The sequence below is a fragment of the Egretta garzetta genome, unplaced genomic scaffold (assembly GCF_000687185.1).
Source record: "Egretta garzetta isolate BGI_Z169 unplaced genomic scaffold, ASM68718v1 scaffold210, whole genome shotgun sequence".
Lineage (NCBI taxonomy): Eukaryota > Metazoa > Chordata > Aves > Pelecaniformes > Ardeidae > Egretta > Egretta garzetta.
The window spans coordinates 513680-529226 of record NW_009258218.1 but is presented as its reverse complement, the minus strand read 5'-3'; the positions used below and the strand labels follow the sequence as shown (position 1 = coordinate 529226).

The 15547-nt window shown below is 39.3% G+C and overlaps 1 protein-coding gene across 7 annotated transcripts in view; it reads left to right on the top strand.

The window, feature by feature from the left end:
* ETV1 (ETS variant transcription factor 1) overlaps positions 1-15547 on the top strand; it is a 64752-nt gene that overhangs the window by 19681 nt on the left and 29524 nt on the right. For 6 of the 7 annotated variants that reach the window (XM_035903614.1, XM_009648354.2, XM_009648428.2 and 3 more), the window contains 2 exons: positions 13756-13885; positions 15450-15547. The exon at positions 15450-15547 is cut by the window's right edge and continues 85 nt beyond it. In XM_035903614.1, coding sequence (XP_035759507.1) covers positions 13756-13885; positions 15450-15547 — 228 coding nt within the window. The remainder of the gene's footprint in view (positions 1-13755; positions 13886-15449) is intronic. The other variant, XM_009648657.2, reaches the window with a different exon arrangement.

Genomic DNA, 15547 nt, shown 5'->3' with positions numbered 1-15547 from the left:
CTCGGCCAAGCTGACTTAGTTCCTTTCCTCAGAGCCCCATCCTCGTTTGGTGTTTTACTGCAGATTAAAGGCTTGGGTTGCATGTGGAGGTTATCAGCTAATGAATAAACTTCAGTCATCCTGTCCTGTGATAAATCTGTCTTGTAGATCAAAGATGAAGCATGTAGACCTTTTTTCTTTCAAATGGTAATTTCTTAAGGCTGTCAGATCACTTCCTAAGGTCTGTTTACATAAAAACAAAAACATTAAACATATTTTATTCAAAATGTTGAATTTTCAGTTTTGAAAAAACCCTTCTATTTCCTCTCTGAGGAAGCCTCCCCTCCTCCCTTCCCCATAAGGAGTCTGTGAAGATCCCATCTGTGGAAATACAGGCAAGCCTCACATTGTGACTTGCAGTCACGGCAGTATTTTCTTAACGCTACAGTTATTTCTGTTTTAAAACAGATAGTTGTTTAGTTAATTTCATCAGGAGTATGTATATGTATTAGAGCATCTGTTCAGTTCCAGTTGTATTAAACAAAGTATGCAGAAATTAGTTTCAACTGTATTTTCACACAGAAACCAAACAAGGCATATTGAAGGGTCTTCGTGATTCTATTTTGATACAAAACTGCTATTCTCCTTAAACTGCTTTCTATGCAGTGTTTTTGCAAAATGTGTTTTGTATTCCAAGAGCAGCCTAAATAACGATTTAAAAATCCTTAAGCTCTGGGATGGTGTAAAATAAGGAGGCAGTCTGCAAGCTGAGTCCATCCACTTCTATTTATTGCATATGTTTCTTTAGGTAAAATGTGTCGACAGTCTGTATAATTTTTTTTGTCTCTTTGCTTCTGCTTGCTGCCTCAGCAACTGAAGACAGAAGTCAGGCTCTCTCACAGACTGCCGTGAAGTTTTCAAAGGGTGTAGCAGGCAAGAAAGGGAGGGGAGAGCGACAGTCCTCAAAACATCAGTTCAGCGTTAGAGAGCCTGTGACACATTCATGTCATACAGGACCGATATCGCTGGGCCTCTGTTAAGCACTCAGGAAAAATAGCTTCAGGTTCTGTGCCCTTTTGTTTTGGTCGTATGCATTTCAGTACTGGGAAGTAATCACGGTGGAACCATTTATAAGCTGATAAATATGTATAAATGATATTTATTAATTTTTTTGAGTTTTAGAAGCTGTCAGTGTTTTGTCTAGGAATGATCTAAACTGGTAAATGGAAAACCGATTACTTTTTCAAGGTGTGTGCTCCAGTCTTTTCCCTGAGAAGGATTCTTTTATTTTCCTTTCACTTACTCTTCACGTTCTCCTTGTCTTTGATACATTACTCTTACCCATTCCTGGATTATAGTTTGACCTTGATGAGGTGAACAGGGAAGTGAAGTGTCTTTGTAAAGGATATCTTTATTCTTATGTATCTATTTGTTCTGTAAGCTGAGGATTATGCATGTTAGAAAAGAGTGAATCATTAGCAACTTTATTTCTGGTTGTCTTTTTTCCTGTGGCTGTTTATGAACTTATTCAGCAAATGTGGTTGCCAGTAAGTTAATGTAGTGAAATATTTTTTAGCAGTGACATTTACTGCCAAGTCCTGCAGTCACTGAATAGGAAGGTTACTGACTGGCCAGGTTTTTGTCTTTAAATTTATATATTATGAGTCGTCATCAAGGACATTTGAAAAATTATGTGTGCAAAAACCATTTCCAGTCTTGCTAATTTGATCTTCTTTCCTCAAATGTTGTTTCCTTACTGCTTCTAATGTACACCTAAAAAACGAAACTGTTTATTCTTTTTTTTTTAATACTTCGTCTTCATGCTGAAACAGAGTACAATGTTTCCTTATTAACCCATCTGTAAATAAAATTTCATATGACCAATGCACTAACATAAATGGGGACAAAAAGAGACTTTGAAAAGTGTCTGTATTCAGTAAAGACCAAAAGTTTCAAGTTATTTGGGATTAGAATTTGGGAGCTGGATTTATACAAGTGTATGTGTGTATTCACAGTGTATACTCTGTGTGTATATATTCATATTCTGCATATACATGATATGTGCATACATGCATATAAGTAATGTACACGCCATGTAATTGTCAGTCATACTGATCGCATGCATGTGTGAAATAATCATACAACTTCAGGAGCAATTGGCTTCAGAAAAAATGCGCAGTGCGTACATTGGTAATGTACGCTCAGTTGTGAGTCTTGTATACAGTAAGTATGCTTTAAGTAGCGGCAAAAGCCTTAAATATCTGTGCTGAGAACCAGAGCCTGGTTGCAGGTGGTCAAAATTCCAACGGCTCCAGAAAGAGCACTTTGCTAAGAGTCTTTGAATGTCAGGCTACTTATTTAAGTCCTGACTTTATGTTCCCAGACGTAACCACTTCTGACAATGGCTTCTTTGTTTCCCTGTTGAATCAGTGATAAAACTTGTGAGCTGAATTTTATTGTTGACTTATTTCAATGGCCCGCACCTTTTCTAGTGGAGACTGCAGCTTGTGTGGTGGTTTTTGGTAGTAAACTAAAGATTTAGATTTCAGCCTTACTTTAATGAACTACAAACTAGATCTGTTAGAGTTGCCTTACTGGTGAGCACTTGTGAAAAGTGAAACATTGAAGCATGAAGGACACATGTATTTAGACTGGTGACAGTCTTGTTCTTCCAATGAAGTAAACAAAAATCCCATTAGCTACGCTGAGTTAGTGTATACCTGTTTTATGAATGTATACATATTTTTATTATTAAAGGCAAAATCAAATTAAAATTCATCTTCTCAAAAAGCAGTTGAGAGTTGCTAAAATAAAAACAAATTGTAAATAATCTTTTAAAGGAGTTGTTTAATTCATGCTGGAGAGCACTCAGTCTGTAGTCCATTTCATTATTCTCTTGCTTCTCTTGCTTTCGCATATTCTTGAGTAGCTTAACTGACAGACAGGCGTGATTATCCTTAAGGATAATCTTTTATGATGACAATGATCTTTTATGATGAGAATATTCCTATTTTTATAGGGAAGCAACCTAGCACACTGGTTATGAATCTCTGAAGGCAGGCTGCTAGGACTGAGCTACTTCAAGCTAGAAGCAACCTTCTGACACCAGTTGTTTAGGTTGTGAACAACAAATGGCAGAACGAGAGATTAAATCCAGTTTATTTTACATTTTGTGCAGCTGCAAGTACAAGATCAGCAGCCTTCTTGTCCATAGCTGGCTATCAGCTCTTTGCATGAATGCATCAGAAAAGAACAACGAAAAAATAACAACTAGATTGATGTAACTTGAAACTGTTCTGTAAGAAGGGAAATGAGGCACAATCAGTTCCTGTTTGTTTTCTGCTGTAGGCATGCTTTCCTAAACACCAAGCTGATGATACCTTTAAAACAATAAATACAAAAACCACAAAATGGTTTATTTTAAAGCTTATCATTACTTCTGGCAAAAATAGTTGTTATCATTTCCAAAGTTTTCTTCATAATTCTCTTTCTACAAAACCTATTAAAATTCAGACCCCAACCCCTCAAACTGCAGATTTACCTGAAGGGAAAAGTAAGAGTGTGTGTGTGTGTGTGTGTGTGTGTGTGTGTGTGTGTGTGTGTGTGTGTGTGTGTAAAATGCTTGGATACTATCTCACTTGGATATTTTAGTAACGGAAGTGGCGTAGTACTTAGCCATTACCTCTTACAATTTAAATTAAATTTTGGAAATTGCTGCAAATGGAAGTCCTGTCCTCAGAAAAGCACACAGACCCTGATTTAGTGGCCAGCTCTTCTCTTTGCATTTAACTTTATTGATAATTCCCAGGTAGGAATACAATTTAAGTTTTCTCCCAGGCTTGGTTTTACATTAAGACCTTCCTCTTTAGCAGGAGCTCTAAAGGTGGATCGCCTCTCCTTGCACCCTGCCTGGCAGCCTTTGGAGCCACATACATTATAAGTAACAAATGCCCCTGATCTTCTCCCAGGATTTTAACACCAAAAGCTAATGCGGATGAAGAGCAACCCTGTTTCTCTGTGGGATCCTGGAGGTTGCAGATCCAGTATAGAGGGATTAAAAATTCTTTAGATTTCCCCCCCACCCCCCAAATCACTTTATGCTATCCGCAGGGTTTAGATCAATTGCTACAGAATCCAGGTGGTTTAATTTTTATTAGGTTACTGCTTCCTCCTCCAGAGAGCTCTAAGCCTCTGTTTATTTTGGGGGCAGGGGAAGAGGGAGACCTCTTCCTCCTGCCTCACCTACTCTCCTCCAACATCAAAGGAAGCCAGTTTGCTCCTCCTAGCTTAATCCTCCCTTTCTCCCTCCCACCAGTGTTCTGCAAATTTCCTTGTATTCTTCTCGGAGTTATCCAGTCTCCGTGGTATTTGTCAGCAGGTTAACTTTTGCCCTGGAGGTACTTGCTGGGAGGCAGAGCCCCTCTGGCAGTGCTTTCCCCTCGTCCGCCTGCAATTGCCAGGCTCATAGGCCTGGACAGGTAGCTGACTGGAAGGGGATCACTGCACGAAGGAGACATAAATCAGAATAAAACAGTGCCCATGACAGGATTTCTGTCAGATCGCTGCTTTCGGAGGTTGAGAAACTGTGTCGGTAATTGCAGCTCCCACTGCATGAAAATATCTTCTAGGTAATTGTTGACTGGAAGCTGAAATCTTTTGCAGGCGGAGGAGAAGAAGGGGTCAACTAACCAAGATGGTGTCAAACCGGTCCTTTGCTTGGGGGTAGAAATGTAGAGACAGACTTCTAATACCCTCTGGCAGTTCAGCCAGCTAGCAGCTGCCCCAATAGAGTGGTAATTTAGGCCAAAGGACCTATAGCCTCCTAACAAGGACCTATAGCCTCCTAACAAGGTGTTTACTGGCAGCCTGTTGAAAAGTTTGCCTTGTAAGGGCTCTGTCTTTGGGTTTAGAGGGAATAGCTTAACTTTTATTGATATTTACTGAAAGCTCCACTCCCCAGCCCTTCTCTAGCCAGGTGGCTTACCCTTTTGGGTGGGCTTTTTAATATTGGTATACTGAACATACTTGCAGACTTTAATTTTCAGCCGGCATGGTCCTTTTAAATGAGAAGCCAAGTGGCTACAAATATCTGAATTATCTCAGTGGTGCCTTCGGCACTTACAGCATCAGAAAGCTGCAGGTACCCTCAGTAACTCTAATGAATATTTCAGAAATCACAACTGCACAGACAAGCAAATGAGGGATATCTTGCACTAAAAATGGGGATTTATAGCATTGAACCAATTATTAAGCTGTATGGGTACAACCTCTAATATTGTGGCCCCTCTTCCACCCTGGCTGGGAACACCTCCATCTCTCGGGAAGACTGCATCCGTTGTGGCAGGGGGGTCTTGGGACAGCTGCCCAGAAATAGCTAAACTCACAAAAATTTTTGGTGTCTTAGCACACAAGCTTTAGAAAAGCACATTTCAGTTAAAGAATGATATTTGTTTCCATTTGTGAAGAAGCATCTAGAGGAATTTCTTTGCTGAACAGGGATGGGAGCATCGTTCTTAGGAGTCAAATAAGCTGTGCTGTAGGGAAGTGGCATATGTCTGCATTATAATGATTTTGTTGGTCACTTTTCCCCTTGTACAAATGCCCTCGTATAAACCTGCTTTATGAGTAGTGATGCAACTCTGATGTGCTGTAGGTACAGTGAACCCAAACCTGTTGTCTACTTCAACTTTTTTTTTTTGGCCTCACTTTTTCTCAAAGGCTTTATGTTAATGCCAGATCATAGTAAAGATAGGGAAAAATTACAGTGAATATATAGAATTAACATAATCTAGGGATGAACAGGTCACCTCATTATTTTAAAATTGATTTTCATCAATACTTGCTTTTTATCTTTTACTCATTTATCTGTAATGCTTTTTGCTTAAAAAAAAAAAAAAAAGGAAAGAAAAAACCCTCTCTTCCTCCAAAGCAACAGAAAGTTATTTTAACAAATGATGCTTGTTGATACGGATGTGTTACTGCAGATTTTAAGGTCCAGAATTTCCCAATATCAGTTATAGGAAAATGTGCTGTTATTTTCCATCTTGAAACTCTGTAGTAGTAAACAGGAATAAATTCCGGCTTTCAGTGCAGTTCATCTTCACCTGCTTGCTACTTTTTCCTCATTCAAATTCAGAATCAATATTTTTTTCTTCTGGTACCATGTAATCTGAGAACAGTCCACGTAGACTTTGAGGACAAAATCCCACAATTTTGGGCTGTCTTTTGTTCTTCACCCTTCCCCATCCCTCCCCACCCCCTGAGGATTTTAAAGACTATACTATTATGGAGCATTCGTGCAATGCAGCATTTGAGTAGACCGTTAATTGACATGCACGGTATTGTACGCTTTAGGCTGGAAGAGGAAAATAAGCAATTTGCTTCATTTTGCAGAGTGAGTTCTAACTGTTATTAAAGTGCATTTGTAGTTGCATATTTTCCAGTAAAGGTGACAGATTACTTCAAAGCTGGTATTTTCTTTTTGTTAAACAAGGTTCTCAAATAGATCCATCTTGCCCACGTATTCTATTCTTGCCAGTTGGCTTTGAAAGCTGGTGCTTGGGCTCATCGTTCAGAACTAGCTTCCAAAAAATGAGGTCCCATGCTGTTTCTATCTATTGAGCTGGTAGGGGCTGGAAGGATCTGATCTGAAGCCAAGGCGAAGACTGAATTGATGGAATCATATCTAATGGGTTTGCCAAGTACTGCCCAGTCATGAAGTTCCATTTTCTGGGAAAGAGCGCTGAGACGAGGGATGGCGGAGCATTCGCCGTGATACTGGCTATCCTCAGATTTCCTTTCCTGGACTTAGAGCCTGGCCACCCAGTAGGAAAGAACTAGCTTTCTGTTGTATGCATTTTTACACATTTACATCTTGTTCCTCTCTTTTGCATGCTGCTTCCCTGTTTTCTTCCCAGTTACATATATTCATTTGAAGAGGAAAAAGCTTACTGCTCTTATTAAGGTATTACACATATTTTGACCATACGTAACGTATCATTGCAGAGGCATGCTTGCACATTTGGTATGCTTACTTCCATTTGACTCTCTGTGCACACAGAACACCCAAACACACATGCAGACTCTGTTTCAGGGGAATGGTCACCACTCAGTGGGACTAGATGGAGACCAATTGTCTTTAGGGCCGAATTCTGCATCTTCAGCAAGTTCTACTTTTCTAGATGCAACCATAAGATGGAGAATAATACCAAGATCATGCACTTCTTCAAAAAACTACTTGACAGGATTGCTTAGATTTCTCCCCACCCCCTTTCCTAGCAGCTTTCATTTGTGAGATAGTGAAAGCTCAGGTCTCTTGTCTACGTTCAGTTTTTATATAAACTGCCAGGATAGTCTCTGAAACCACAGTGATGATACACATCTGTGTGTCAGATATCCAATTTGTCACCGGCTTCTTCCAATATCTGGCAGAGAGCAGGACCTAATGAAATCCAGCTGACTGGAGCTCAGCTAAGATCTGATAGAGGTGACTTTGATAGATCAAATGGTTGAAGAACTTGGTGGAGTCTGTGTAGATGTAATCTGTTCAGCCACGTCTAAATCAGTCCAGAGATTTCAAGTCTTGCTCATCTTTGCAGCTGTTGCAGTGGTTGGAACCAAAAGGGGTTTTTTTTGCAGTTGTCTAGGCAAGAGATTGCTTAGGGTGAAAACAGTTGCAGATCTTGCCTCAGTCATCCATGCTTGTGGTCACTTCTGTCTTCAGCTCTTGCAGTGGTCTGTATGTGTAGGCTTTAATTCAAAATCATTTGGAACAGTTTAGTTGGAAAGACTGTTACCAGCCTTTGCTGTCTTTCCATCCTCCTACCTCTCTTCATCTGTCACCTCTCCAACACGATGTTTTCATTTCAGTTTTTGTTAGTATACTGAGCTGCATGCCGCATTTAGCTGCAGCGGCAGTAACCTCCAGAGTATGAAGGAATAGTCAGCTGGGTCTAGTACCTGCTTCAGCTAATTCCTCCTGTGCATCCCAAAGATTACTGGTAAAATTTCTCATCTTAATGTACAGTGGAATGAAATGGAAGGAGCACCCTGCTTTGGCATCCTGTTGTCTTTAATCAGACGCTTATTAAATGGTTGTTGAAATTCAGAGTGCAGCTATCTACAAAGGTCTGTAGCTCAAATCATAATGATCTAGAAATAAATACTCAATAAATAGCCTCCAGAATGCAGAAGGCTATTGTTCCGTAAGTTAAATACACGTTTTTGAAACCTCTTCAGAAAATATATATAAAGCCTGGCATTCCCACCTAGAAGGTCATATAGAAAGTATTTAGTTTTGCAGCTCATTGCATCACATATGGAAATACCTATACTGAATGTATGGTTCAAATGGTAAGTAACTGCTGCAGAAATAGAGCATTTCAGGCCTGATACGAACCCGTAATGTTGTGTGTGGATTTTTTTTAAAACGTCTACTGATAAGATCACCTAGGTCATTACTATCACCTGAGAAGTAACCAGCACTTTACCCTCCTTGATGAACCATTCAATAGACGGTTCGTTTATTGAAAGTAGGGGGTTTTTTATTATTAAAATGCCTACCTGTTGTACTGACAGCATAAATAATTTGAATCATCAGGTGAGTGCTGTTAAGTTATAGTGAGTGAGGGAAATTGCAAAAACACGAATTAGGGTCCCTGTCCTTAAGTGTATTTCAGTTTGCATTTTGATAGCAGTTTAGAAATGTTATCGCCTGTTTTGTCACAGACATAATTCACATCTTTCTTCAGGCACTGTAAACAAGAGAAATGGTTTAATGGCTCCATAAAAGGCACTCTGTGCTGATAGCTGAGATTAGACCCTTTAGTAATGGATTTTTGTGTGTTGGGGGAAGGGGAAGGCTTGGCAGAGGTAAATGTACTGGAAAAGAATCTTGGAGAGACTCTGATGTATCTGAAGTGCCTGCTGCATTTCTGTGTGTATTGGGAGATGGATTTAAACTGTGACAGTACTGGCTTTATCAGCACAGGGGCCTTCTCTTCTTGCTTTTCAGATTTTACCAAGTACGAACTTGGGTCACCTCAATCAGTCTAGCACCTGGAGTTGTAATGGCATTAACTTAAATAATTTTACATCTTTGCTCTTCTCATCTTGTGGTTGAGAAAATCAAATCCCCTCTATTCAAATGTGTACAAGAAATCCCTCTAAACTTACATTGCATATTAACAGTTTTGCCTCAATCACTCATAAAAATGAATTAGTTTATTTAGTAAATTGGGTTTAGAGGGTGATTTGAGAGCATACATGTGAAAAGCAGTTCAGAAATGTGCGGCAGAAATGTTTAGGGCGTGACTTACTGTGACTTCCCACTCACTTTTCTCTGCAGGTACGCAAAGCCTTCGAACTTAATACGTGTGAATGTAGTATTACTTCATAGACGTTGGAGTTCACTAGCACGAGCAAGGTTGCTGCTGTCAGTTGATTTTATACCATGTAGTAAATGCTTTGCCCTAAGTGTTGATAATAAGACATCTTTGGTCAGTGGAGTCAAGATCGCCTGCCATTCACCAACATCATTGAATTACCAGTAATATTTCAGGCTTCTTAAAAAGTTGTTTAAATCAGTTCTTCTTGTTTAGCAAATAAAATCAGATTTTATTTTGTGTTCTGGTCAGGAATCTGAAGTTTGAAAATTATGAAATAACTTCTTGCTCAATGGAGAAATGACTTGCAACTTCACGTAAAACATTCTTCATTTCTTCTTCATAATCATCTCTTGAATTGAAAAATATTTTAAACCATTGCTTTTATATCTGATGCAGTGCATTTCTGGGGCTTTTGCAAAAGAAGTGATTTGGTTCTATCTGTACAGAGGTGGTACATTGCCTGTTTCTCAGGCTAGAAAGTATACAAATTGGTCTCCTCCAAGGCAAACTGATTCCTCCTCTAATTTTGGAGTTCTTAATAAAATTGTTCTTCGTTTGGGTCTTAAACTGGGTGTTACTATGAACAAAATGTTTAGGGATTAGGCTGTTGACAGGTAGCAAAGGAGAACAGCACTTCAAAATGAGGGGTAGCAGGTTTCGCCCTGTGTTCTTGCATGTTCTGTGTGAGTTTACTTCGTGGTGAAATTACTGTTGTTTTGTATAAAATCTAGGTGTGTATGACAGCACATTATGTATAACATGTGAGCCCTCTTACTCTGCAGATACAGGTAGATATATTTATGCACAGAGAATATGCATACAGTAATGTGTTATACCTTAATCAGTTTGCTACAGATGCTTGCCTTATATCTGCATGTTGGCTTCGGAGGAGCTCCAGACAGGGTCTGCAGATTGAGTCCCTTCTGATACTGATAAGCCTGACTTTCCCCAGTAGTTGAGATGAGGTGTTGAAGCCATCCATCTCAAAACACGTTGTAAGACTGTTTGCCTTTCAAGTTCTGAGGTAGTTATCTGTAAGTAATCACTCGGGATGAAATCTTGGCCCTTGGTCACTTCTTAATAAGATCGTTATTAAGGCAGAGAGCCCGTTACTTTAATAGGGTTGAGACTCTGTTCTGGGGTTAAGTAAAATGAATTTGCCATCAGGAAGAAAGAAGTGGTGAGGAGCTGGTTGTTCGAAATGTCATTTTGTTAATTTGGATGTGTTGGTAGCTGCACTAAAATTAGATTGTACAGATAAGCAACGTTGCTCTCCTCAAAAGAAAACGGATTGAAAACATAGTATAAAAAAGAGCTTAGCAAAATGGTATATGTTTAAAATCTATTTTAATAGGTGCACTATAAAATCAGTGTCACACTAAAATGAGGAGCGACGGGTGGAGGGTTTCAGTGATGATAGGAGAACTGTTCTGAATGTTTGAAATGTTACTGTTGGAGTAAGTCTGTCCTCTTCAGCCATACTTAAGATGTGGTTTGAAAGGTCAAGTAGCCTTCAAGAAAGCCCCCCAAAAATGCCATCAGTATTTTTCTCAGGCTATCTTTTTTCCTTTCTGCATCTAAAAGTGTACACTGAAGGAGTTGAAGATAAAGCTTAGCACGGTGACTGTGTCAGAGGACTGCCCGAGGAAGGCTTTAAATTTTACAGCTACATTATCTTTCTGTCCGTAGTTAAGATAAAGATCTCATATAAAATCACTTTGGACTGTTATGCTTTCCCTAAATGAAATGAAGGCGTTAACCTACTTGATTTGATACACTTTACCCTAGCTTATAAAGCTGGGAGGAAGGTGAGGTAAACTTTAATTAAAACTACAGCACAGATGCCTCCTAGCACTGTGCCCTGTACCTTGCTAGGACTGTACAGTAAGCAAAATAAAATGTACCTCGCAGCCGAGGCAGCAGGCTGGAGCCGTGTTCAGTGAAAGTAATTTAATTAGTGTTGATCATGACTCCAGATGATGGTGATTTGATAAGGAATAATTTAGTACTTAACAGCCTTTTACATGCACCAACTCCATGTGGGAAGGTAAAGCAAATTGCACAAAATGAATGTGCTGCTTTCACTTGTGCCTGTGCCAGTGAGCTGGAAAACTGCCTGTTAGCAGACGTTCAGGCTCTCAGCGCTGTGATGAAATACCCAGCCAGTTCTCCACACAGGGCTGTGGTGTGGGAGTCTCTGTACTCCCGTTATTTAAAAATAAATAAGGGAAGTAATTTTTCATAACAGATTAACTCCGAGGAAGTAGCAAAGTTAAAATTAAAAAAAAAAAAAAAAAATAGAGCAGCATGTGGTTTTTGTGCGAATATGCGATACTGGCTTTAAAAAGAGAGTCTTGTTGCAGTTGTGTTTTAATTCTCTGGTTCAAGTCAAAGAGATTGCCTACCTTTGTGCTGGAGCCACGGTCCTGGAGTCGTGGGGCCCATCATCCGCGTTAAACGTGCGGTCTGCATTATCTGACCAAGACATGCAAGGAGACTCAGCAGTGAAAGTTCACTAGCAAAAACCTGAAACAAACTACTGGATGTCAGCCTGCTTTGCAATATCGGTGGAAAGCCGACTGGGTTGCATTTTGCCATATTATTAAATTTGAGAATCTTTATTCAAGAAGTCCGTATGGTCTTCTATTTTAGTGCAAGTTCAGACAGTTTTATGCAGAAACAGTTCTTTCCTTCTTGTGACATTTACCACTTTTCATCTCCGTTTTGTGTTACTGTGCTGCGTGTATGTATTTGTGTACCTGCTTTTCCTTTGTAAGCTTTCCAGATAATTGACTATTATCCATGAAATATAATAGCTGGATAGCAGTTTTAGAAATTCTTGTGAGTTTTGCGAAAATATGTGGCAAAATAACATAGTGCTATCTTGCAGATGTCTCAGCTGAAAGGCAGCATTAGAAGCTGTCATGTAATAGGGTGCAAGAGGACCTGTTTGTGAAAGGGTTCTCTGAACGTTGCCCAACTGTGGGGAAGACTCGTGGTGAGAATCTGGAATCCAGATCTTACAAATACTTATAAATCATTTTATTGGTTTTGATGCTCACATCTTAGACAGCACTTCATTTACCTCCCCCTCCCCACTGAACACATGCATGTGTATGCAGGTGCATTAGTATCAGAAAATAAACAGTGTGTAACAAATGGTCTTTCCTAAGCTCAGGTGCAAGGGAAGGGGCAAGATGCTACTTGATGGTATATAGTACAGGTCTGATTCTGTGCTGAGGTTCTCCAACAGGGACTGCTGCATGTCCGTGGATTTCCACGGAGGCACAAGTGTCTGTGTCAGGCTGGAGCGTGATGTTCAAACTACAGTGTTTTGGTGACAATGTCCAAAATTGGTGATAAAATTGATGTCCAAACTCTAGGCTTCTCAGAGTTCAAAAATGTATTTAAAACCTCATTTTATTTAAAACTTGAAGGGTGTGTTTTCAGGCTGCTAAATACCTGTCTTTTAGTCCTTTGTCCTCCTAGCCGCTTACTTTAGATTTGTCTATGTCAGGTGAACTTTGGATTTCCTTCTGCTTTAATTTTGGTTAAGGTTGGATAGGAAATAAGGAAGGTTGGCTGGCTTAAACTAATATGCTGGTTAACCTTGTATTTTCCTTTGGCCTTTTTCTTAATCCAGACCAACTTGTGCTTCTAATTAATGCTGTCTTTCTGTCACACTCCTTCTGTTCTTTTTACCTTTTAAAAAAGTATGTGTGGGGTTTTTTTTTCCTTCAATTTGTCTCTACATCAAATTTACTATTGACTTTGGTGAGGCCAGGATTTTATCTTGTGTATTTTTGAGAAAAATTTCTGAGGCCATTTCTTGTGTATTTTTTTCCAGCATTACTTATAACTAAAGGCACACGTAATCATGCAGTTTCATAAGTTTCACTGCAAATTTTCATGCATTCAGTGGGACAAAAAGATTACCTATCATATACTTGAGGCTGATACATAAGAAATTTATTTTGGAGTCATTTGTGTGGCAATCTTCGAAGTGAACTACTATTGCATTTATAGCTAAAAGCTACCTCACTAATATTACTTAGAAACATTTGGTGCCTGGGAAGTATTTTGCCTCTGACAACATTTACAGTAGTTAAGCCAAATATAAGTGGGCTGTTATTTTCCTGCTAATGAGATGGGATCCTGGCCATCATTCTATTAAACAATAATAGTGCTAATAGCCAATGCGAAGGATCTCTGGTGTCTATTTTTCAGTTGACACCCAAAGAAATATTTGAAATGTTTATTTCCTATATTGTTTTTAGTATTACAGTGGTTTAATTAATCATGTGTTTAATTAGCAGTGTCTAGCTTACTCGAGAAAGCTCGTTGTTAATATTGTACTTGGGTTTTAATTACATTTTCTTTCTCTTCCCAGTGGCTTTTCATGGTCTCCCTGTGAAAATCAAGAAGGAACCCCATAGCCCATGTTCGGAACTTGGCTCTGCTTGCAGTCAAGAGCAACCATTCAAGTTCAGTTATGGGGAAAAGTGCCTGTACAATGTCAGGTAAAGCAATCAGGAGCATGTTTGCAGTGAGAACCACTGATTTAAATGAGGACTGACTAAAGAGTAATAAAACCATAATAGAGATCTTATAAAAGTTACCTCTTCAGCAGATAACAGACTGATGAGATAATGCATTTAGCTGATGAACACTGATGGAGTTGTTTACAGTTGTATCAAACACTTACATAACCATTTTAAAGCAGTGTTTTTCATCAAAATGCATATTCTCCATTCCTTCTCCATGGGAGACAGCCAGAGTTTAAAAACCCAGGGTGCAAGCGTGAAATAGAAGGAAGGAGTGTCTTGTTTTCTGCGAGTTGTGTTGAAAGTACTTTCAAAATGCATTACACACATTAGGAAGGAGAGAGGGGTCTGTGTAACAGGAGAGAGATTGGCAGGTCTGAGCAACACATTAGGTATTTGACAGGTTTTGCAGATGTTATATGTGTGTATTTGTGGGTGATTACAATTTAAAATAGTATTTCATTAGGCTCTGCATCTTTGTTACCTATTCAAGAGCAAGTTGTCTTCTTTTATAGGGATAGATAATAAAAGCTTTATTTGTGGGTGGTGGAGGGGCTTGATACCACTGCATTCTTATTGGCTTTCTTTTGGTTTGCACTTACATGTCACTCCTTCCTTTAGTGTCAGCAGTGAAGAGTTTCTTATTGACATTTCAGTCTATTTTAGAATCTTTCATCTAGCTTCCGAGTTTTTATTCTCATTAATGTACTACCAATGCTGTTAGCACTTAAAGCATTTACATTTAACTTTTTGGATATGAAAGGGGGAAAAAAAAAAAAGACTGGCACCTTTGCCAATCATAGAGGAGTGATTTTGATTTCAAAAATCAAATGCATACATTGATGGATTTGATGGGTGCTAGGGGACCTGACAGGAAAGTATGCAAGTTCCTGCTTGCTATCTGCCTAATGTCTGCTTTTTTCCTGTTTAGAAAGAGGGATGATCAAAGTGCCCTCAAGTCCTTTCCTGATTTGGGACACCTTTGAAAATAGCATCTATGTATTTGCAGGACCAGCACTTTATTTTTGAGAGAGAGGGGGGAAAAAAAATAATTCTGTTGGGTGAGGCTGCTGACATCCAAGTGTGGGTAGCTAAGCCAACATACCATTGTTTTTCTGGGTCAGATCCCTTCCCTCTAGCTGTATTGTTTTACTGTCTCACTTTGTGGTTTGTGCAAGCTCTAAAAGAGTCTTGACAGGCACTGCCGGCTCTTTGTGCTCTAGTCCAGGTGCTTCTACTTTTATGTATTTTGTATAACTCCTGTTCGAATGTCACTGTAAGACTGAATCCTTTAAAAATACATTTCTGTGCCCCAGAGAAGAAAATACTGTGATGAACCACTTGCCTCTAACATGATTTTTTCTGTGCTTTTTGCAATGTAAAGTAGGTAATTCCTCTGTCCCAAACCGGTTAATAAGGCAACTATAATAAAAAGCTTATAAATGTGATGCTTTTTTTTTTTTTTCTGGATGTAGATGCTACTATTTTTTTTTCCCCAAGAAAATAACCTGACCTTTCTTCCCCCTTGCCTTACTGATAGTGCCTATGATCAGAAGCCACAAGTGGGAATGAGGCCCTCCAACCCACCGACGCCATCCAGCACTCCCGTGTCACCGCTGCACCATGCCTCCCCAAACT